At 42.6% G+C, this 25,850-nt stretch overlaps 1 protein-coding gene across 3 annotated transcripts in view; it reads right to left on the reverse strand.

Annotated features, from left to right (window-relative positions):
- LOC134621347 (nck-associated protein 5-like) overlaps positions 1–25,850 on the reverse strand; it is a 182,878-nt gene that overhangs the window by 102,984 nt on the left and 54,044 nt on the right. For 2 of the 3 annotated variants that reach the window (XM_063467798.1, XM_063467799.1), the window contains one exon: positions 15,984–16,057. In XM_063467798.1, the coding sequence (XP_063323868.1) occupies positions 15,984–16,057 (74 nt within the window). Of the gene's footprint in view, positions 1–887; positions 1,058–15,983; positions 16,058–25,850 lie in introns of those variants that run through there. The other variant, XM_063467800.1, reaches the window with a different exon arrangement.

Consider the following 25,850-nt stretch of genomic DNA (forward strand, 5'->3'; position numbering starts at 1 on the left):
GCATTTCTCTCTGGCGCTTTGACAACACCAGCAAGAGAGTGATGATACCTCCCATGCTCTCCCATGCTCTCATTTCTCTATTCCCCAGCAGTTCTGTTTATAGAGATAACAAAGTCAGCCCAAAAACATAAAGCCGCCCCGGCATCCCTGCGATGGTTGCAGGCACCAAGCACTGAGTATCTATCTGTCTGCTGCAAATTAGGCTGCCTATAAGGGAAGACCCCCCCTACTGACCTGCCGTGACTTTGACACTGCAGGTCTTAACGCCACATCACTGGGAAAGACTATATATACATAATATTCCATATTATTGTCCACCACCTCAACCAGTTCAGCTCATTTCAGTGTGGGATTAGTGGGCTGGATAGGAAATCTTAATCTGCCTGAGCAAGCGAGACAGAGAGAGTGAGTGTATAAGGAAAGAATTGAAGCCTATGCATTCCTGCACATACAAATCCCTGCAAAGCCGGGCTTCTTTACCTCCACTTTGTCTGTTTCCTGGTGTTATCAGTCAGAAACAAAGTGGGTTGTTTTTTCTATGCAGCACCCCTGACCCCATGCTGTTGCCACTAGCAACAGAACATGCGATTCCCCTCGCAAATCAGTGCAAATCGCACATGTGTGCAGTCCTTCTATATGAAACATGTCCCCCTCTGGGGAATTACTTGAAAATATTGCAGCTCGGGACAAAGTAAGGAAACCTAAACGAGGATAAGCCGGGAAAAGCTCTGGTAACAGTGAATCTGCCGGCATGCATGTGATGCACATCTTAAATCCCCAAACAAGCCAAGCGTACTTCAGTCACAATCAAATCTTACAAGAAAACAAGGTTTCTTTCTTTCTTTTTTTGCCATGTCATGAGCGGCTGACGCCGGCTCGCTCCTTACCCTCGTGGAGACGCAGCATCCTGGTGCATTCAGAGGACACGCATGGTAATCCAGTGGCACGCTTTCCTCCTGCTCCGCAGCTGCTGTCCGACTGATCCCGCAGATGACAAAGTTTACATCCACAAACAGAGCGCTGCCGGCTCTGCCCCGGACTGCCTTTCCCTCTTCCTCGCTCTCAAAGTCCTTGCTTTCCCCCCCCCACCCCCCCTCCTTTTTCCCCTACTCTGCTGCCTCCCTCACTCTGCCGGCGTGCACCGACTTCTCCCGATACACCGCTTTCCCTTCTCCCTTCCTGCTACATGCACGCTTCCCTCAGCGCTCCGAGGCTCCTCTTTACACACACACGCACAAACACACCGAGTGTTTTGTGCCTCCGATCTGCCGCCCACCACCCCACCTCCCGGCTTTATCTTTCCTCCGAATATTTCTCTCCTCAGTCTGTCTCCGCTTCTATCTGTTTCTCTCTCATGCTGTCTGTCTCCGAGCCTCCCTCTCCCTCTGTGACTGCCTCCCTCCTCCTCTTCCTCGGGCTTACAGGACGTTTAACATGTGTTCAGGGAGACGGCTGCTCTGCTGCCTCTCTGAAGGTGGATCTTTCCTCAGGGGGGAAAGAGAGGGCCGGGAGGCTGGGGTGGGGGGTTTGCACGGAGAAGGAGGAGGTTTTTTTTTTTAGGAGGTGGGGGGTGACAACAGTGTTGTAGGCTGGGGGGGGGTTACCTCAAACAAGGGGGCATGAACAGGCAAGCGGCAGCCAGCTTGTAATGTTCCACTAAGTGGACTCCTTTCAGAGCAAAAGGGGGGGAGACAGAGGAGATCACACATGCAAAAATGTGGTAAAGTTGCAACTTTCAGCTAGTCGCTCTGTCTCCCTGCACACCTGGTCGATCCTTTCCTGAGGCTGGCACCCTTGTTTGATCATACAGAAAGTTGCAAAAATGGGAAAATAGTCAAATGGGAGCTCTGTGGAGAGATCAGGGGGGTGTCAGTCCCCATTAAATGATCTGACAACCACCTACTCTGAGGCCTAAGCCGGCCAAATTGAGCCCTTGTACAAAAAAAAAGAGAGAGAGAGAGAAATGTGGACAGGGAAAACACCACGACACAAAGAGACAAGCGTGCTGACAAAAGACAGATAGAGACAACCGAGGAAGAGATCAAGAGCAAGGAAGAGAGCGAAAAGATGGAAAGTGAAGGAGAAGGCGAGGAGGAGGAGAAAAAAAAAAGGAAAAAGAAAGAAGTGCTTGGGTCTGCTGGGCCGAGTGACTCCGGCCCATCTGCCACAATCACAATCAGTCTCAGCTGAATGGCTGTGACTAACTGCAGCATGAAGCCCGCAGCCTCAACCCAGGCAGGATGGAGATGAGAAGAAGGGGGGGGGGGGATGAAGAGGCAAAAGTGGGGAAGAAGAGGAGGGTGATGCGGGGGTTCTATTGTCTGCTCCCCAATAGGACCAGTGCAGGAGGAGGCGGGCACCGGACGGGTGAAAAGGGGAGAATTAAAAGGGTCCCGGTGACAGGAGTGCTCATTTAAAGAGGGTAAAGAAAGGACAGGGGAAACTTAGAGCTGGGGCCATCGCTGCCACTGTGCTCTACAGCCACTGTCAGTGATGTCCTCAGCAAACAATCACACAAAGCAAAATGAGTCTGCAGGAGGGTGATGGAGCGGCTTGCTCACGTCAAGATAAGGGAAGGTAGATAAACCCCCCCAAAAAGTGACACTCGTTATCAGATGTCTCCTGAAGCTGGCAGCGACATTGCCATTTGTCATCATAAAACTCGGAGAGATTCATGATGCCCGATGATTGCGCTCGTGACCAAAGTGTCACGCAGAGCGGGGTAATTGTGTTTATCATAAGCGCAGCTGTCTCGTGAGGGGAAATCTGAATGTGGAGCGAGCGAGATTTGATTTTACGAGCAGGTGGTCACCAATTACACACCATTGTCCCATTTGGGTTAAAAAAAATAAAGACAGATGAATGAATGGCTGAGTCAGCATTAACACAAGGACGCGCACAGTAATCAAGAAATATTGAACGTGCCGTTGGCTTTAATTTGATCGACGGGGAGCGCCGAAACACCGAGTAGCGCTGTGCAGTGCAACAGATGTGAGGCTCACTGTGTTTTTTTCCTGCAGGAAATAAGTGATGCTTGTTTGCTTAGCCTTGTTTACTTCCATTTAACTACATAATGATGGTACCATAAGTGCATATCTGCATGTTTGTATGTGTGTGTGTGCGTGCATGGGCTGACAACTGTAATTGCATAAGTAATGAATGGGTTTGTGAAAGCATGTGAAGTTAAAGTCCGTACATTTTAGGTATACACTGGTGGATGTGCATGGGTGCATATTTGTCTTCAGCTGCCCCTCATTTCTTTATATTTTGCTTCCAAGCTAGACCTTCTTGAAATTTTTTTCACTTCTCTTGAGCAAAACGTCTCCAAGTTTCTTCTTCTTGTTTCTTCTTGTTTGTTTGGACATTGGTTTCTTTTTCACTGATTTTCAGTCCAGTCCTTGTACTGAAGCATTTTTTTTTTGTTAAGCCACGTAACACTGACCTATGAATCATCAAAAGAAACATAACTGAAGGGATGAACCAGTGTTGTGACTACACATAAAAGACAACTCAGCAAAGAACTGGTTTTAAATGGTATCTTTAGCCACTTTGTTTCTAGCAACCTGTCACAGAAACACATCATTTTCTTTTCATTTCTAAAGATGAATCAGCTGATCATCTACTGAAGCCTCATCAGAAATTGTCTCAGTGGAAGGAAGAAAGCTGCCTAAGATAGTTCAGACTGTGCTGAAGAATAAAGGTGGTCACACCAAATATTGACTTTTGAGCTTGTTAGAATTGATTGTACAATCTCTGTTTTTTTGCCTTTAGTGTGCGTTTACATGTATATTTGCACATATTTCAGTAAATCGCTGCATCTATTTCCCATTTACAAAGCAAAATATCAAGAAACACGGGGTGATTCAAGACTTTTGCACACTACTATATAGACTACAGTCTGACTGTACACGTGCACAACGTCTGGGACTGAAAAATGAAGCCATGTCTGAAAGAGTCAATCCCTGTAGACTCTAATATTAAAATACCACCCTTACTGTAAGCACATATTTATAGCCCAGCACAACAAAACCCTTTTTCCCCCCATTATTAGGGCTGAAAGTTGTGTGTGGCATAATGACAGGTGATTCTAGCAAGCCAGGCCTATAGATGTCTTTCCACTTGTTACTGAACTGGATCTCGTGACTGCATTTGTGCTGTTAGAGCCTTTTGGACTCTTATTAATGTAATAACAACTCTACTGACAGCCTAAGAATTCTTCGTGCCAGTGTTGCTGGGTGAAATTCTTTTCTTTTATCTGTATGATACTCAGCACTAATTAGCACTTATGCACCCTGCTAACCAAGCCTGTGAGCGTGAGCTGAAATCGTCACTTCACTAATTAATAGGTAAAGTCAGGGTGGCGACACCCATCCTTTATTTACAGTTTATTGTGTGCGTGTCTTCATGCAATACGTGCAAAATATAATCCATACGTTGTCACAGTGATAATTAAGTCCACTAACACCATTGTGTAAGTGTGTGCACATGATGTTTGCAAAATTCATATGCGTATATGAACGCGCGCGCGCGTGCGTGTGTGTGTGTGTGTGTGTGTGTGTGTGTGTGTGTGCTGAGTGATCTGCTGAGCTCATTAAGGCGCTGCTTATTGCTCTGCCAGGGGTGTCAGTGACAGATTCCACTGTTTGGAAACACTCGGCCGCCCACACAGCCAGCCTGGCTCCACCACTGTCACACACACACACACACACTCAGACTAGGTTAGCATTCCACAGGGAGGAGGGGGTAAAGGGAAGGAGACAGGCCGGTGCTGGGACAGTGGCCGGAGGGCCGGTGGGTCGATATGGATTTGTAATAGGGTGCAGGGTGGTCTGAGGTATGCTGGCTGTGGCTGCATGCAGCGTGAGTGTCAGCACCTCTGAGGTCCTTTCGGGTTAGAAGGATGCTGGTGCTCGTAGTAGTAGTATGTGTGCAGCGGTTGAAGAAGTATTTAGGACGTTTACTGAAGTGAAAGTAGCAATTCAGCCATGCAAAAATACTCTATTACAAGTCTGTCACGATGTGTAAACTGCATTTTTGCAAGTGAGTTCAAAACAAATTTCCCATTCGGAGAGTTCAAGCTGGAATCAAAGCTTTCCGTAACCTTGTTAAATGGATTTATCTGGCACAAAATAAAGTTTTTGGCTCAATTTACCACCCCAAAAAAAAATTCTTTAAAATGAGACAACAGCAAGCACCGATTCCTGGACTGGCCTGTAAAATATAAACACATCACGTAAAACGAACGCACAGCTTGCTTTGCCGTCGAACTGGATATCCCTCGCATTTCATCAGAGCGATATCTCGAGGCTAGAGAGGGCTTGAAAGTGCTCATTATGAAGAACAGTTCCTTCCAGTGTTAAATAATTGATGCATTACTTTGTGGGCAGCATGATAATGCTGACCCAGATGGAGCTAAATACAACAGATAGTTTTTAAAGCACTGCAGCTGGCAATATTTCAACTGTAGTGAAGCATAGGTGCACTCAGGTGTAGTACAGGGCCCTGAAATGTTTAGAAAAGTAAGAGTAAGTGCACCACACGAACGCACAAACATCCTGTCGGCCCGCTGCTCTGGCCGTCAGCCACACTTTCCCACCGTGACATTAATCCCCTGCAGCTTGATCACAGATGAGCGACCAGGGGCGACCGGCGTGCGTCACTTGAGCTCATTACCAGACCGGTCGATTCTACCGTCTAGGTGTGTGTTCCCAGTAAGGCTTTAATCGTACACTAGATTAGCCCAAACGTTTGGGCTTGAGATTTGTTTCTGAGAGCGGCCATCTAAAATGTCTGAGCAAGCAAGAGGTGCAAAGTCATTTGGAAACACGTCGGTGGTGCTAGGCGTGGATATTTAGCTGTCAACATGGACGGGAATCTTTTGGGAAGAGGTTCAGGGAGTGTTTTGTGCACAATGATGAGTAAAGGAAATGCCATTCTGCAGACAGGCAGGCCTGTTTGTTTACCCAACACTAGCCTGCCCTGGATCTGCACAAGACAGATGCAAATCACACGGCAGGGCTCCCTCCGGAGACTCCCTGCATGTTAGTGAGCGTCTACATGTGTGTCATTTCACTTCTTTGTTGCAAGATGAAGTGTGTAATACAATGAAAACCCGCAACGCAGTCTTCGGTCATGTTTCATTAGAGCGGGGAAGGGGGTTGATGGGGGGGGCGGCGATGCCGGTCCGGTGAGACATCATCAAGTGCACTGAGATTTTCCTCTCTGGAAGATCTCAGGAAATGTTTAAAGTCATTAGGAGTGGAATGAGCTGGATTAACGCTGATGGCGGTATCTTTAATTAAACTTAAGTAAATCTTTTTTTAAGAAAAAGAGCATTCCTTGTGTGATTACAATTCACAAATGGGGGGCTATTATGGGGTAATCTTCGTTTTATCCTCCTCTAATCAAAGGGACAGTTAGATCTTGCAGCAGAAAGACTTTTTATTTTTAAAGAAAGCAGCAAATTCAGAATACACAACATTTAATGCATCCTCTAATTCTTATGCAATCAGAAGCTCGATCAGGTACTGGTTTAGAGATGGTCAAATGCAGGTCAAAATTAGATACGCTTTAAATGGTGCTTTTGTACTCCAGCCGAGCCCTCAGAATGCGTTTCCCCTACAAGCCACATTCAACCAGTCACACGAGCATTCATTCACCGCTTCATTTCATGCCTTTCAAGTGCTTTTTACCCATCAAGCACACCAACGGATCCATCGGGAGACTATGGAGTTCAGTGTCTGACTCAAATATGCAAGATGAGGATTGAACCTCTGACCAGCTCTATGTTCAGAGCCGAAAAGTGAAAACTGTGAACTCTAACCAATCAGTAAACCAGATGGGGAGTCTCTAAATTGATGCGCTATTGATCTTTACATGTAATACATTTAACAAGGCTTTGCAACCCTTGTGATCTAAAGCAACCATCAGCCTCTCCAGCTACCAAGAGGTTAACAGAAGCTGACATTCACTTTTTCACTGTGTTTATATGCTGTACTTTCTGGTTACAGCCCCGGGCCCTCTTGCAGCAGTACTGCAGGAGCTCATCTCTGGAGATGGGGAAGATTATCCCAAAATGCAGGACACTTGGGTGGGGTTTTACAGGACTATTAAAACCCCACCTTCCTGCATCTGTAACTGCTTTCTCCACCCCATGTTCATCATGATCCATGCAGCGCCTTACATCACTGACAGAGACTTAAGCACATCATGTTTTTGTGTTAATTCTTGTTAAGATGGACAGTTATTGTCTTCTTCATGGCTATGATTTAATGTTCAGCAGCATATGTTGTGGCCCTTGTGGTAGCCACTTGTTTTTAGTGGTTTCTACTGTTGTTTTCTAACCACTCACATTTCTCTCTCCCACCTCCGTTTTCATGTTTCAGTGTCAATTTTTTGTCCTTTGGTTACTTCCTGTTTGAGTTTAAATGTTAGTTTTACTTCTTTCCCCTCCTTTGGGATTGTTTGCCCCACCTAAATTTGTTTCCACCTGTCTCTCTAAAATCAGTTCTATGTGTTTGTGCAGTCCTGTGAAAAAGTCCACCTCATGATTCAGTAACTTACAGAACCACCTTTAGCAGAAATAACTAAAGTAATTATTCTGTCTCACGTTATCAGTCTCTCAAATCATTGTGGAGGAATTCTGGCCCACTCTTCCTTCATTGAGGTTTATGCACAGCTCTCTTAAGGTCCCAACACAGCATTTTAATCAGGTTGAGGTCTGGACTTTGACTGGACCATTGTAACACCTTGAATCTTTTCTTTTTCAGCCATTCTGTATTTGTTGTCCTGTCACAGCACCCATTTTGGGCCGATCTTTATCCGTCGGACAGATAAAGTCACTTTTGACTCTAGAATACTTTGGTATACAGAGGAGTTCATGGTCACCTAATTGTGACTCCAAAGTGTCCAGGTCCTGTAGCTGCAAGAAAAGCCTAAATCATCACCCCTCCATCGCCATGCTGACAGTGGATATGAGGTGTTTGGCTTTGTGCTTTATGACCACACATTTTCACTTTGGTCCAAATGATTTTATTCCAGAAGTCTTGTGTTATGTTCAGATGCAAACCTAAGCTGTGCTGCCATGTTCGTCTTTAGGCACTTTTGTTCCTTCTCCTGAAAAACCCTACAAACCATACTTGTTCAGTCATCTTCTAATTGTACTGTCAAGAACATTTAACATACTAGCTGAGGCCTGTAGAGTCTGATTTGTAGCTCTTGGGTTTGTTTATCCATCCCACCTGCTCCACTTAGGATCTGATTCCAGAGTTCTGTTTAAAACTGACCAGTGCATTGTCCTGAAATATTATTCTACATTTACTTTAAGAAACATTCAATTTTACAACTTATCACTTCATCAGAGACTCACAGGACACCCACTTTCAGGACTGCAGTGTTTTGATTTTCACACATTTTCACCCTTTCCTGTTTCCTCAACGACATGAGGATGTTTTCCAGAGAGCCCTGAGCTGGGGGTAAATAGCATGGTTGCAACCACTGTGACTGCCACCACACAGGTTGTGTCAACAATGAAAACCACACGGGCTCTATCAATCTGCTCATCTTAAAGCGAGGATGTTTACCGGAGTGCTTCGCAGCACATGTTTTAGTCAAAATAACAGCACACTTTCAGCAGCATAAAAGGAGTCATAACATATTCACCCTAGAGCTGATCTTGAAAAAAATCAATTCACTGTACGGTGAAGAACTCAACTAAAGTTTACAGACCTGAACATTGTGGTGAACAGTCAGTTCAGCTGAAATCAGATAAAGTAATATACTAATGTGTAGAAGTGTTTCTTTACAGTACAATACATTTAAATTGAGTGTCTGAGAACCCGGTGAAACACCAGCAGTAATTAGGCATTACACAAAATCCCACTGGCAAAAAGTCTCTTAAGTGCACCTAATTGCTTTTAGGAATGCAGATAATACCCCATTCAGTGGAAATGCCAAGAGTAAGTGTCACAAGTCCTTTAAAACACTGCATATCCATGTTGTGAAACCACTAGAAAATGGTTTACTGAAACACTGCATGTACAGGGAAAGGACAGATCCATTAGGTTAAGCTATTTTCAGAAAAACAGCCAGTACACTACGGCTCTGCAGTGTACTTAACCTTGAAACCAATCAGAAAACATCAGAAACACGAAGGCTTAAGGTGAATGATATGGGAGGCGAAGCATATTACTGGCAAGTCCTCATATGCAATGAACAGGGGAATGCACCTATGAAAACGACCTTGAAGACGCTTCGGTAAAAGGCCTCATTAAACCATACGATTAACCTTTTCCTCTCATGAGCTCCATAAAACTGATGCATGTATTTTACCAGGGCCTGGACTGTGTGCATGGATTAGGGCTGGACTGTTTTGGTGTGGGGGGATGGGGAAGATCGTCCCAGCTAGACAGAGTTAGTGAGTTTCTGAGAAGATAACCTAGCACGTGTTGACTTATGTCACAGGGCGGCGGTGTCACCCCCTTAACTTCAGGCTTCAGTGAGGTTATCATTGTGTTCACAGTGAAGTGAGGTCAAGATAAACAAGAAGCTTTTCTGTCGACTTGCTACTTCCTTCAAGCAAACAAATTCTCACACATGTTAACAACTTACTGCTATTTACAACAAATTTGGATATTATTTCTTTGGACATTTTCTACATTTTTTTTCTCATTCATTCTCATTTTCAGTCAAGTCCTTGTACATTTTCAGAGGAATGTTTTGTTTGTTAAGCCACTTAACTCTGACCTATGAATCATTTTAGAAGTAAAAAAGAAATCAATGTTGTGTCTACACTTAACAGACAACTCAGCAAAGAAGCAATTTAAATTGCATCTTTAGACACTTTGTTACTAGCAGCCTGTCACAAAAAAAACATCTTTTGTTCATATTTCTTTGGTTGACTATGTCATACTAAAGTATGACAGACATAAAATAATATTTTTGCATCAATATGGTGAATCTCAAAGAGCTGTTAACTGAAAACTTGGCATATCTCAACCTGGTGTGTAGTATGTCCTTTAAAAATCTGAGGAAACTTGGGCCTGAGAGATGAATGTAGACCTTCAGCTGATGAATGAAGCCTCATCAGAAATGGTCTCGGTGGAAGGGTGGCTGTCAAGAAGCCATTCTTAAAGAAGGGAAATAGGGAGAAAAAGCTGAGGTATGAAAATTGCAGAAGAACTGGACTGAAAATTAGTGGAAACAAGTCTGATGGAGGTTAGGAGAGAGGTAAAAACTGTCTACAGCCATCTGTAAAACACGATGGAGTTTCTGTTATGGTTTGGTATGCATTTCATCCAGTGTTGTTGGAGATCTTGTCAAAATTTATGATGATTTATGAACACAGAAAGGTACCATCAGACTTTAATCCACCATGCAGTAACATGGAAAGAGTCTAATTGGCGCAATTTAATTTTTTTAGCATGAAAACAACCCAAACACACTGTCAAGAAAAACACACAGTGGAGCACTATCAGTCATGGATTGGCCTCCCCAGAGCCCGGACCTCAACATTATTGAAGCAGTGTGGGATCATGTTGACAGAGAACAAAACAAAAGGCAGAAACATCCAAAGAAGAGCTTTGAATGTCCTTTAAGAAGCCTGGAGAACTATTCCTGAAGACTACTTAAAGACATGACAAGAAAGCTGCCTAAGAGAGTTCAGACTGTGCTGAACAATAAAGGTATTGACTTTCAAATATTGACTTTCAAGCTCATTAGAATTATATAAACTGTGTTTTGCCTTATATACCGTATTTACATGTGTTTTCACAGGTTTCAATAAATCGCTGCACCTATCCACATATAAAGGGATTCGCTCATCACACTGATGGGTAGTAGATGTTCTTAACACTTAACTCATCATATCTTCCTTTCAGCAGAGTGAAACCACGCAATCACGGTTATGTTATTGGCGGCCACCTACTGATAATTTATACTGGACTGCTAAACAACTCGTACTGGCCATCAAGTAGGAAAATAATATGCAAAACCAGATAATTATACATGAAAAGCAGAGACTTTTGTCATTTTACCACTGGCTGTTCATGGTTTACACTCCACAAGGTTTAATCGAGCATTTTATTAAAAAATAACAAAGTCTTGAGGAAAAATACCAACTAATTTAAAAAGGCAAATTCCACCCCCGCATGAAGGTTTAAATGAGGGTTTCACAGACTGATTTATTTGCCCACTAACTGCTCCTTTAAGATATTTTGGAGTCTGGACTCCTGGGTCGTAAAGTGACCTCTAATGGATGGATTAGGTTCAGTCATTTACTTCAGAGGGCGCACAAATATACTTTGGGAGCGTATTAGATCTCTTTAAGGCTTAGCGTGATCAAATTATTGCATTAGACCGGTCAACTTATCCAATTAAAGTTGTAAAATGCATGGCTCTCGCCCAAGCGAGACGGCAGATCCTCGGGGCGTCGGAGGGGTTTGCGGGAGGCTGAACCCTATCCACCTCCTCATCGGCAGAGCAGGCCTCGCCACATACTTCAGCTGAGGATTACAGCCTTTCATCTTGCTCAGACCGCCGGCAGCACACAGGCGTCTTTGAGGCCAGATATGGCTTGTAGCAACATCAGCAAGGTCCAGATTTGTAAAGCTGTTTCCCAGCTTTGTGCTCCTGTGGTCTTTCTTTCTCTGGCATGTTTACAGGCTCACTCATTTAGCTCTTTCTCTCACTTAACGCCGCCATCCTCGGTTAAAAGCGAAGCCGCTTTAAACGAACAATGCCCTTAAAAAGGACAAACTTTAAGAAAATTCAGAGTCTCTCAGAAAACTTTTAATAGCTCAAACAATTTTGAGAATTTGCAGCTCAAGAAAGGACTTTCTTGACTTTCCAGTCAGTCTTTGATAGTTGGTCTTAAAGCTCAAACATTGTATGATCAAGCAAGGACAAATAGGCAGAAATGTTGAGCTGCTTCTCAGAGAAAAAATGGACCAATTTCAATTCCACCCACAGGCGAATTCACTTACACAAAGCAAGTCCTATTAGCTATAATCCCCCACCTAAGAGCACATCTGATCTGACCTCCGCTTTCTATCTCTGCCGTCTTTGGAGCGGGGCTGCTCTATGAACATGACAAATAGCTTATTGATCAGCAGATGTCGTCGTTAATGTCCTTTCGACTTGGGCTGCAGCTGCAGTTGCCTGCTCCCTGCAACCTGTCCTAAGCCCCGAGCATCTCCAGCTGAGTCCCCTGCCTCCCTCCCTGCTCCCTCATCACAACTCCCCACTTCCCAGTTGCTATGAGGGAGCCCCCCCCCTCTCAGTCCTACCCCACACCGCCTGCCAGCCACCCTCCTCATCCCTCCTTGTCCTCCAAGGTGTGGAAAGGGTCACAGTCAAACGCCATCTGCTCCAGCAGGCAGAAAATGGCAGGTGAGACCAGCTCTGGGCCATGTGACCCCTTACACTGGCCAGCTATGGCCACTGAAAACAAGGTCAGGGGAAGATTTGTGGAAAAACAAAAAACCCCAGCTCAGCACATTGACAAATCAACAGTGGGAAAGTAGAGATGGAAAGAGGAAAAAAAACTAATCTGCATTGTTTTAATCCACAGGGAAGATTACACAGTCACGGTGCCTTGACACAGCAGCTTGTCAAAAAGAGGTCATGCAAACTCACTCCCCGCCCGTCATGCTTTTTAGCGCTGCAGAGCATCCATATGTTCCCCACCACCACCACATGTCTGTCACTCAGCAACGACTTTAATAAACTCTTTTTCCTCAACACATCCAACCTGCCCTGACTCAACTGTGTGTCAGCGGCATATCAAGGCCACCACTAATGAGAGTGTAAACCTTTAAAAAGACATTTCATCATGTTTAATGAGTGCCCTGCAAACAAACGATGAATAACTGGAAACCCTGGGTTTGGTGTCCAACTGTACAACGTGTCTGATGTTTCCAAATTTGGATTTGCTCCATCTGATGTTGACACTGTGCCGTGGAGCTTTTGTTTCCGTCTGTCAAGGACGTGGTCACATTGAATAGATCGAGTGGGAGAGGCCGGCCAGCATCCCACTGGGGCTTTGTGCTCCATCGAGCAATGATGCTGCGACCGAGTGCAAGAGACGGCGATTGTGTATCTGCATGTGAACCCATGGGGCTTTAGGATGACGAGGATATAGCAGGTGTTTCTGACACTCAAAATTATCTTTAATTAGATTCAGATAATTAAAAATCCATGTTTTTCATTAATTTACACTTACCACCTGTAGCTCTGCGACATTTGGAGCTTGTTTTGGTACAGATGACACCCACTTGGCAAACATCAGTGAAAACTCCAGCTTTTGCACAACACACCACATCTATGTTTTCTTTTAATTTATAAAAATTCAAAAGTCTCGATCCACCACTCATTTCTTTCATATTTTGCTTCCAATGAGCCAGATTTTCTTGAAATGTATTCAAGCACTCTTGGGCAATAGCCCTCCAGGCTTTCTGAAGGTCTTTCAAAGCTTTTTTTGGACATTGGCTACTTTTTCACTCACTTTTAGTCTAGTCCTTGTAACTGGCCATTTTCAGAGGATTATTTATCATTTCTTAAGCCACTTAACGCTGACCTATGAATCATTCAAGCATAAAACACTCAAGGGATGAACCAGTGTTGTGTCTAAATATAAAATTCCAAAGATAATACAGTTTGACAGACATAAAATAGTATTTTTGCACCAACAAGGTGATTTTCAAAGAGTTATTAGCTAAAAACGTGGCATATCTCAGCATGGTGTGGAGTGTGTCCTTAAAAAAAATTGAGGAAACTGGACAAAAGAAGTTTCACCTATTTCCCATTTGATCAAAATATAAAGTAAGACCAAGATGTGCATATTTAGCAATTAAATGAAAGTAGTATCTGCCTTCTAACATAAAAAAAAGTGAAATTAGGACAGAGATCAGCCATAATTGTCCAATCGGTGTACTTTGCCAGTGTGAAACTACCCCATAATATGGTACAATGAGAGCCATGAATGTAGTAGGTCACTGGGTCATAAGGAAGGATGCAAAGAACTAGAGGAATGTACGGGCTTCTCTTTCTCCTCTTGACTGATTGATGGGCCCCATATTCTTAGGGGTGGAGGGAGACATCTACAGCATCGTGAGATGCTGCCTAATAAGGGGAAGGAGGCGGGGTTTTTTGTTTTGTTTTTTAAAGTCGAGGTCTATGTTTTAGCTGAACAAAAGCCTTTGTGAAATCATTCATCACTGTCGCCGCTCTGAATCGAACAACACTGGAAAAGAAATGAGAACAAATCCTGGCTGGTGGTATGTTGTTTCTAAAAACTGAGCTTCAAAGATGAGGAATTTTCAAAGTACGGATTTCCACTGGTTTGTTTACAACATCTAGAGGCTTGCAACAATGCAGAGCCCCTCACAGTTGAATCTCTCACTAGAGCCCATGGAAGACAAAAGCAATCTTTGTAAATAGCACTTCTCCTCAAGACACCAGCATTACGTGAAAAACTTGAGCCTTTATCCATGATTCTTTCAATCAAGATACTGAGTTGAAAGATGTACTTCAAATGGCAAAAACTACTTTGAGTTATGAGTGAGTTTATATCTCTGAACCTCAAGGAAACAAATGTCAGTTCTACAAGGCAGGGGTGCATTGGGGGATACTTAGAGAATAGGTCTAGTCCTTTTTAAAACATACCAAACTGACCGTTAGTGGTTTGGTTTTGTTTCTCAGGTTTTGTCTATTTTTACTGACTGAGCGTTTTACACAATGGCACAATGGCTAGAAAAACATTGTAGAAGACCAAGTTTGATGCCTTGCGGAGATAAGAGCAAAAGGAAGAGACGTGGCCAAAGGCTAAGACACAACGCTTACATGTCAACGCTTAAGCGCTTCAAAGTACAATGCCATGTAGCATTAGATAATTTAAAGGTATAATTTACTCAATCAGAAACAGGGTACTAACCTTGTTTTTAAGCCAGTTTGGACAACCTTAGAAGGATCAGGTTGGAATACACTCCAAAGGGGTTTTTTTTCTTCTCACATGGGGTACAAAACAGTAAATGGGAAGCTGGACAGAAGCTGGACAGGTAGAGCTTTGAAAAGGGAGCACCATGAAGAGAGCCCACTGGCATTTATCCACTATATTCTCACCAGTGGGCAATCAGACATCACATGGACTCCATGGTAGGGCGCTGGCAGGTTAATGACCAGTTAATGCCCAATCTACTCTACTCTGGGCATTTGTGTTTCACATGCAGCTTCCAGGGTAATCAGGGTACTCCAATCAGTTGCAGTTGTACAAGTTCAAGGCTTTTGAAACCATTTGGTCCCCAGGTCAGTTTGCACAGGTCATCTAAGTGGCTATTAGGTCACTCTGGCTCTCACACGAGATGTCTTAGAAAGTTGGGTGGGGATGACTTAGATGAGAGGGTCATTCCTTTACACATCACTTCCTTTATTAAGGGGCTGTCCTGGCCGAGTAAAGGGGATGGTCAGTGGTCATTTAACCCCCCGCAGCCACCCATCCTGAGACCCTTATTCCCCTTTACCCTCTGTCCAACCCCCAGCCCCTCTTTGCTCACTCAGGGGGAAAATTACTTTGAGCCGGGGGAATACAGCTCCATTGAGATGGAGAAAGGGTTGTACAAAAGAGGGTGAAGTTTAAAAATTGTCTCTCTTTTCTATGGGGGCTGTGCATCGCTGGAAGGGAAAGGATGATAGCAGCATTGAGGGGACAAGGTCATTAGATTGGCATCTCCATAAGCTCTTCATTTCCATTGTCTGTGCAAATCTGCTCCAAAGGACCTCCATGAGAAATGCCCCCAGTCAACCCCAAACTGAGCCTGGAGTCTCCCCCTTTGTCTGCCACTTTTAGTGTGCTTCCAACACAAAAAGCATTTCTCAAGAACTGTGCACAAAGCTTGTCTCAAGCTCAAAACCAAACAACATTGTTCTGCAGCCTCTGGTTTGCGATGAATTGCAGGCAGCTGCTGATATCTTCAGGCAGAACCTCTTACCTTCGGACGTTTCGGCGCTCCTCTTCGAGCTGCTTGAGAAGTTCATCAATGCATTTGTTGGCGTCCATGTATTCCTGCCGAGAGACAGAAAACTTTATGTGTAAATGCTCAAAGAGTCAAATGCTAACACTGATTAAAGGAATACATGCAAAATCACGCCCTGACTGCATCCTCATGTTGCTTTCATAAATGTCAAAGAACGTCAAGACAGGAGTGCTTTTTAAAAGGTGTGATAATTCAGTTTAGCCTCTTATCCCCTCTCCATGTGTAATTCCAGAAGTACCTCTGGGTAACTTCTAACGGCTGGCCCAGAAGCAAGCCCGGCAGTGTAATGTCAGCTGGGAATAGCCCACACTCACAAAATGTGCGCTACTGAGTTACAGCACACACAAAATGAGCTAAGGCTGAGAGCAGAATGGAAGAAACAGATGTTAGGATTTCTCGGCTTTGGCCTAATGATTTGCTTCTTAGTGGTCTGACATCATATAGCAGAAGGGGGTTGTAACTGTGAGAAATAGGCCACATACAGTGGGCACCATACTTCAAACATCTGGGTTTTCAGATACTCAGTGTCTACCTGCAGTACACAGCAGAGCACACACTGTGCTGTCAGATCAGTGCGGTGGAGGTTTAAGACTAATTAATTAGATATTAGCTTGACAGCTCACGATACGTCTCATGGGTAAATGGTTATCTCTGTGGGACAGATGCTCTCCATTGATTTCCAGACACTCTCATCATGTGCTGTGAGTGTAATTGAATAATGGGGATTCCCAAGAAGAAGTCCCTAAGCCAGAAATCTCAGTCTAGGAGGGGAAAAATGGTCATAGTATCTGCAAACTGTTCATTTTTTTATGTCATGTATGTTGATTGTGAAGTATAAACCCTTTTATTTTTGCTTTTACTGCAATTACGGCGCCTTGGCCTGCATCTGAACATAACTCCCTTTGCAGCTATTGTAATCTCAGTTCTCTAATTAGTCACTACCAAAATAAATCCCTTCAGTAAAGCACAAAGTCACTGTTGTAGACCAGAATCCAAGGAGAAAAATGAAAAACAAACACCGTGTCTGCAGTTTCCAAACTTTGTGGGAAAACCCTTGATGATAAAATACAGCAGAGTGTCCACACGAGACAAGTTTGGTCAATATGGAAATTTTTCTTGTTGTAGTGATACACTATATCATAACAATACACTTTTCTGGGAAACACATTGGGAAATCCCGCATAACCAGCCAAAAACAGCAACACAGCCTCAAAAATGACCAGTTATTTGACAAATGGTCTAATATTGCATTAATGGTCAAAACCAACATAACCCCAGCACCAACAATGCAATTGACCAGTAACACTGTTGCGATAACACAGCATGCTGACTTAAGGGCTTTCTGCCATTATAATATACTTTACGTGATTATGATTTAATCTTTTTTAACATTTTTTCTTGCCATAATAGCAAGTACCCTACTGTGCAAAAGTCTTAAGCCATCCCTCATTTCTTCATAACTTTCTTCCTTGTAATGCTTTTCAGTGGTCTTCAGCTCCACGTTTTTCTGAAGGTATTTTCAACTTTTTCTTTGGACATTGGCTGCTTTTTACCTCATTTTCAGAAGTCTTGGTACCTGATATTTCAGAAGAATATTTTAACAATTCAATTCAATTTCATTTTGTTCATATAGCACCAACTGACAACAACAGTGGCCAGTGGTAAGATAAAGACCCTACAATAATACAAAAAAATCCACCAAGGACCTGACACCTGACTGAATGAACAGATCTACTGTTCACTAAAGCCTCACCAGAAACGGTCTCGGTGGAAGGGTGAAAGTCCAGAAGACGTTCTTAAGGAAGGGAAACAACAAAAAAAGGCTGATGTGTGCCAAACTACAGAAGAACCGGACTGAAAATCTGTCGCAACAGGTTTGATGGAGTGATGAATCCAAATTTGACATTTTTGGTTTGAACTGTCATCATTGTGTTTGGAGGAGGTCAGCAGAGAGGTGCAACATTGACTGTGAGCTACATTTCAGCCAGTGATGTTGGAGATCTTGACGAAATTGATGAATTCTGAAGAGAAGTACCATCAGATTTTGATCCACCATGCAAAGAATCTGATTGGCAGCAGCTTCATTTTGCAGCATGACAATGATTATGTTTTTCTTAGCAAAACACAAAGGATTGGGGGGATGGTTCAAGACTTTTGCACAATACTGTTGCTTGGTGCCCAGGCCTAAGCAAAGTAACAGGTAAAACAGATCATTTACAAAAGCAGAAACAACAAGTCAGCTCAATATTCCCTTTTGGTTTCACATAGAGCACAAACCCAGTCTCCTGGGTAAAAGTTTTGAGCTTCACACATTGTCATGACTACATGAACGTTGCCGATCTTTATGCTATTACTTCTACTTATAAGCATTGTTTTTATGTCTTTTCCCCGATTCACAAGGAAGCTATGACATTACCACAACATGACTGGTGAGTAGCAATGATGGTCCCTGAACACTTCATATGATACTGTGGAAAAACACATACACAATGATATCAGATACAACTATTTGGCACAGGCTTTGGGCTTTCAACGCCCTTATTGATTTTGCAGACATGAAACACTGAACTATTTCACAGCCTGTAACACAGCACTTTTAATAATTTGCATTGAGCAATATGAGGACAGAATGATTCTGACCTCCCTGTGAACCACATTTGGGGCCTGAACAGACCTAAAGTACTTCTGTTATCACTACATGGGCTTTTTTAAGCTGTGGCCTTGAGAGCAAATTCACCAGATGTTCAGAGACTGCTGATCTAAATACACTAAGCACAGTTGTTTTGTCTGCTGCTTCTTAAGCAATTATTGGACCTAATCTCGCATCTCAGACCGCCACTCAAAGACAGCCATCACCAGCAGCTTGCACCAGTGCCAGGAGAACATGGCAAAGGCCCAGGTGTCCTGCCGAGTTGGCATTCAAGGGCACTCTGGTGACCATTAGGCAAATAGGGCCAAAGGACGACAACAGATCGATGCTTAACAGTGTGGTGGCACATTTTCCAATTTCTGTCACGCAAAAAAAAAAATGACAACAAAAGACAATAACTCAGTTTCCATCCATCATCCCTTTCATCACTGGAATCATCCATTTTTACTTAATCAGCATGACAAATCTTTCATGTTTGGAAAGCAACCAGTGCCTAACAACACTGCCCTAAAGCCATCTGTCAGTCTCAGAGTGTCACAGAACGGAGCCAGAATGGCACTCAGACCCAAGGCGAAAAGGCCATTAGTGCTCAGTGCTAAGTTCCCAAAGTTAAATTTACCGTTGGCTCCAGGAGTAGTTAATCAATAATGCAAACCATGGCAAATGATTGTTCATGTTTGTGTTCTCTGAATTCATCCTGACCACATGGGTGGACGGAGAGAAGCTTGTAGCTGTGAAATGTGTTCTGCAGAAAAAACAAAGTACACTGTAACAGAAAGATCTCATGCTTTGGTAGGAGGTATGCTAGCTAGTAGTGTGGATAAACAGTTGAAACTGCTTATATATTATGAATAAAAAGGTGTAACTTGTGTATGGCAGAAAAGTTAAAACAGCAAGGTGAAAGCACAGATACATATATCAGCAATAACCTTAAAGAAGCAATTGCTGCTGCCTTCTAGGAAGTGTGAGGCCATTTCCAAATAATTTGCAGTGAGAAAGATTATTTACAAGTGGAAAACATTCAAGACAGCTGCCAGTCTTCCCAGGAGTGGAGGCCCCAGCAAATTCACCCTAAGGTGAATTAGGTTTGCAAAGTTGCACCTGAAAAAAATCACAAGACCTGTGTGTGAAGTAGTCAGACTCGAACGTCAAGGGAGGTGGTAGGGAAGCAGACTATGCAGACATTTCAGGTTTCCAAGGTGAGATATTTATTTACAGTGAACTTAATTTAATGTAACTTAACAAAACTTCCCCTAAATCAATTCTATTAACAAAACTCAACATAACATGGATCTGGTGACACAGCTCACCTCTCCTCTCTCCTGCATCTGGTAGAGACTGGCTTTAAGTAGGGCCATCAATTTCCCTCCAATTACCCAGCCAGTACCACTCACTCAACTGAGGGATCTAAAACTCTACACAGATTATCTAAAAACACAAAACCTCTACACACTTCTAATATGCACATTTACACAACTAAATGGCAATATTAACGAAAGGAAAAACATTCAACAAATCCCTTTAAACCTTAACACAAACAAAAGGAAGCATCTCTATGGAAAAAGAAACCCCTCCACTTTGTTTGACCTGCTGATGTCATATGTGACATCATCAGGACTTTAAAATGAGGAAATGCCAGGCGGGCGTTTCCCCACACCTGACCCTCATGAAAACTGAAAAGACAAACAAAATAAGTATGAACAAATGACTTAATCTGTAACATAATAAAATATAAAGAAACATAACTTAGTATTTGTCTTAATTTGCAGAATGTTTGATTTGCCGGCAACAAAACGCTTACACAAACAAACCCGGGGTAGTGAGTGAAGCAATGTTACTTGACAAATAGCAAATCATAGCAAATACATAGAAACAGAATAATGTGTACAATGTGCAAAAAAAAGGTAAACACATATGGGACAAATGGAGAGCATTGCAACTGCTCCTCCACTTTGTCACACTGTGCAACAATGTGCTTTAGAAGGACAAGACCAAAGTGGAGATGTTTGACCATAATGCACAAAACACAACACATCAGCACAATCACCTCATGTTAGCTGTCAGCACGGTGGTAGAGGGTCATGATTTGGGCTTGTTTTGGGTCACCTTGTAATCATTAAGTCCACCGTGAGCTCCTCTGTATAAGTATTCTACAGTCAAATGTGAGGACATCTGTCTCACAGATAAAGCTTCGCCCAATTTATGTCATGAAACAGGTCAATGATCCCAAGCACAGCAGCAAATCTACAACAGAATGGCTGAAAAATGGAAGAATCAAACTGCTGCAATGGGCCAGTCAAAGTCCAGAATTCAACCTGATTGAAATGCTGAGTTGGGACCTTAAGAGAATTGTTCATAAAGTCTCAAGGAACTGCAGCAACACTGTAAAGAAGAGTGGGCCAGAATTCCTCCACAAAATGTGAGAGACTGATAAAGTCATTTAGACCTGAATTATTTCAAGTTATTGCTGCTAAAGGTAGTTCTACACGCAACTAAATCATGAGATGTGATTGGTTTTCACGAACTACTTCTGCATGTTGGTATGATAATATATCATCACCTAATTTTAAACGTTGTAAAGACCAGATTATTTTTCAATATGTTCTGGTATGAAAAAGGGTGTACCTACCATAACTGTAGCTAACTCTAACTGAAAGTTACCTAGATCCAATTAAAACTGACTTCAAGTGAACACATTTGAACATAAGTGGTCCTGAAGATGAAGAAGTTCAAATAGTTCAAATATGCTGAACCACTGGTCTAAAGAAAACAAGCACACGTTCAACAAATCAACATCTGCCAATTCATCAACTAAAATGTGTGACTTTTTCTCAAGCGGCCAAGAAAACCTTCTTGGGTAAAACATCTGTCTCTGAAACACCATTAGCAACACAATCCCATAATGATTACGACTGCTCCACAAAGGGGAACCTTCTTTGCGAAAAGCCCTGTGTCAGGGGAAATATTTACAGGCCACATCAAAGTCAAGTAAAGCTGGCTAAGTCAGAGTTGTCATCACGTAGCCCTCGTCCTAATGACAGGGCACTGAAATAATCCTCAGCACACATGAAGGAATGTAGAGAATGCAGCATGCTTGTTGTCATGTGAAATAGGAGGGTATTTAAAGCGGAGATTTAAAGCATGACTCATGTATGTAATGCCGTGTTATATCTTCAGCCAGGCATTACTCCTGACGGTTTTACGGCGTGAGTGAAAGCTGTACCGTTCCCACGAGGCCCAGGTACTCACGTGTAGACTGGAGAGGGGGAAAAAAACAGAATTTACTGACCTGAGACTTTATCAGAGGCATATTTCTCAGGACCAGTGCTCTGGTGAATGCAATTCCTTACAGTGCTTAAAATGTCCTAAGAGCTGTAAGCTCATAAGGAGTACGTAAGCACCTCCAAAGTATACTAAATCATGAAGAGGCTTTTACAAAAGTCCCAATATACTTCACCTGACAGCAAGATGTGCACTTACAGAGCAACAGACCTTCAGGAGACGTTGTGGTAAATTAAACTGAATAAGGCGAGATTTGTTGGACTGCTGCATGTAAATCTAATTTTACAGGTAACAGATTTCACTAAAAATTGTTTCTCGTACTCAGTGTTTTAAGATGACAATTGGACTTGAAGCTGCTGAACAAGGTGAAGCCTCTTTTCAAAGCAAATGTCTAAATGTTATTTTATTTCCTTATTGTAGGTATAACGTAGAATGGGGTTAAAACCTGAGCCATTCATTCGAAGTGGCCTCTTTTAGGATCTTGTCCCCATCAATGAGGCATGAGGGATCACTGGATATTTTGATGAGTACTTCCTTTTGTCCTTTCGCTGGCAACCTGGTCCCACGTTCCTGCAGTGTGGACATATAAAAAGCTTGCACCAGTTACTAAGACTTCATATGCCATGGAGTTTGTGGTCACTAGGTCTACACTCAGCTGAAGACCTATGGAAGATTCTGAACTAATAAGGAAATACATGAAGGGTATATCTTTTACAAGAATGATGTCTGTCCCTCAGTAGAGTTCCAGAAACTTAAAAAGTCAAGAAGGACTGAAGCTATTCTGGCAAAGCTTGTTGAATCAACATCTTTTAACGACTCTTTATGGTGTTTTATTCTTTATTTTGTCACCTTTATTTTGTAATTTATTTCCTGCACTTCAGGTTTCCTAAATAAGAAACCGTTTTAATTATAAATACACATTTTGCCTATTCTTTTTTGTGTGCAGAATGAAAGCTTTTAAAGGTGAATGATTGGAAGGATTGCCCATGGTATAGATGATATTGCACTTTAAAAGCCATTCATTAAAAGCCAGTGCTGTGCACAGTATTGATTTTTGCAGCTATAATAAAAGCAGGGGCCGAGCTATTGTTAACCTGTCAGGTAATGTGTTTGCAGATGTTCATGCTCTACGACCGCTGCTTCTCAGTAATGTTTATCCAGCCGTGTTTACTCAAGTGTGTGAGAGCGTTTGATGAGCAGGCGCTCAGTAGCTGCCGAGGAAAGAGCTTCCCCTGACTCGCGCCATGGCTCGAGTCCCATATCTAGGCCCCCCTCCAACTGCTTGTGTGCCTTTATGAAATTTTTAAATGTGAGTGCCATTCCCCCACTGCCTTGGCACCAAGAAGCAGAGAGGGAACATATATATATATATATATATATATATATATATATATATATATATATATATATATATATATATATATATATATATGACCTTCTGACCACACAAACATGCAAACACGCAGACTGTCTGACACTCAAAGCCAGTGCAATCTGTTTAAGATTAATGGTCCAGATTTCTCAGTAATAAAACATCAGATGCATTATTCATCCATATGAGCCTCGCAAGCACACTCTGCTCTTTCACACATTTTTGGAGATTAGGAGGGATGGAGCCACATCCCCGACGAGCGTCTGCTTCTTATATCGGCCGCTTTGGAGTCGACTGGAAAAAATAAATAAACTTTAAGCTAGATAAAACTCTGACCTGGTTGCTGCAGAGGTCAGGATACGTTCCTTTAAGTCCTCGCTGATGTAAGTTCCTTCCACCACCTTGATGTGTCTGCAGATGAGAACCTCCGCCTGGCTTGACTGATAAGACACCTTGTAGAGGTCTGCAGCCTCTGGGAATAAGACCCAGCCAAAGACAAGGTCACAACCTCGATCCTCCCTAACCCTGCGTCCCAACCCATCCCGCCAACCTATCTCTGCTTTCCAGGAATTTTTTTTTTTTGCAGACTGATGACATGCCAGCAAGGCCTGTGGGACTGAAAAAGCATCTGAAAAGCCTGAAGAGCTGCAGGTTTGATAGAAAGTAACAGTCCCACATGGGCTACTGCAAGTCAAAGGTTATGCCAACAGAATTTAAGATTTCGTTCTGTGCGTTTTGTTTTGGGGGGTTTTCACCGTACACTTGAGAATGAGTTATGACAGTGACTTCTCAAGGTGTGGGAGATATACTACATCTGATAGGGCTGTTAGTCTGGGCTTCCTGCCAAACACACAGATGCGTCTGCTGCCGAATACACCTGACATCCAATACTCCAAAGTTTATGTGAACATCACCGGCAAAAGATGTAAACACTGCAAATTTAATTAGCGTCAATGAAAATGTATTCTCGTTTCCCCGGTATAATTTCTAATGACTGTGATCCTATCATATTATCCAGTAAGACTAAAGCCACTGCTGCTTGTATCAGGTTTAGTTCAGCCTTAGTTAAATTCATTAGTCTTATCAGGATGTTTCGGGGCTCTGTGGTGGTGATCTATCTCTCAGTGGTCTTTACTCACATCCCCAATGACCTGGCGTCATAATATCAGCTCAGCCATCAGGCTCTCATATCCTCAGACCCCGATATCTCCACTGATAGCCCTGCTGTTTATCGCCGGAGCGGGCAGCTTCTTGGGTTAATGCGTGTTATTATTCATGTGGGAAAAACATAGAGGTCTGCGTGCTGTCAGCTTGATCTGTCAGGGAGGTTTGCTGTCAGTGGCGGATGTGATCCCAGATATTTTCATCGGTCACATAAAGGACAACCATTTCCTGCATCCAAATGATTTGATGAATTCATAGAGGAAATTGTTGATTCTTGAGAAGACACAATGGGCAGAGACAAGGTCACGACCTCTACTGCCTTGGGAGGTCGGCTCTTCTCTGTCCTCAGAGGCTATCATCTATCTTGGTTCAGTCAGAGACACTACAGAGAGAGACGCACTCGAAGAATCCTTAATAGAAATCTATTGGAGAGTTCCTTAATGGCAGAAATGGTGGCTTTGCCCTCCTCATTCCCAAAGAGCCAATCAAACTTACTGATCACGCTGCACCAATCACTCACTAATTCTAGTCTAATTTTAAGCACAGCAGTGAAATGAATGGAGTTTACCGTTATTAGATATTTATAGCTGTTCATTTTGTGGCTCGTACATGTGGACTTGTTCAGTTCTGTTTTTTTTAATTTGATGACTTGAAGTTTTATGTTAGCATTTTTACAGTTCTTTTATAGTTTTATAGTATATACTGTATATATAGTTTCTATTCGTATGTCATTTCCTAGCATCGTTTTTGTATTTTTGCTATTATAATGGTTGACAGTTTGTATAGTGCCTTTCAAAAAACGCAAGGAACAAAACCGTTTAAATGAACAAAAACGCTAGAGGTTGTTATTAAGCTATGACGTTACTTTTATTATTATTGTTGTTGTTATAGGCTGTTTATAAAGATTGAATTATTCTAGTCACACTTGGGGAAAACAGTGTGTAGGAGACCAAAATAAATTTCCCATGACCAAATTATTGCAACTGTGCCATCTTGTTGCCTTTGGTTTCTTCTAAGACACGGACCAGGTCTGCGACCACTTACGGTCAGGTGCCATCTGCAAAGCAACTTTGGTTCACCAAGACAGTGATAAAACCACAATAAGACAGAGTCTTACTCGTCCATCAATAGTGGCATAGTTACTGCAGGATAGGCAAAATGACTGCAGGCGCTTGGCCAAGTTGATAGGGTCAAGTTAGCAAATACTTGCAATCATTTTGTGATAATACAACAATTAACTGAAATCAGAATCACAAATCTTTTGCCATCTACAAACACAAAAATTCACATTAAAACACAAATTCATATTTCTTCCACAAATTGTGACACAGTCGATTTAGGATGGTGATTTAAT

This window comes from Pelmatolapia mariae, linkage group LG23 (genome assembly GCF_036321145.2).
Source record: "Pelmatolapia mariae isolate MD_Pm_ZW linkage group LG23, Pm_UMD_F_2, whole genome shotgun sequence".
In the NCBI taxonomy this organism is placed as follows: Eukaryota; Metazoa; Chordata; class Actinopteri; order Cichliformes; family Cichlidae; genus Pelmatolapia; species Pelmatolapia mariae.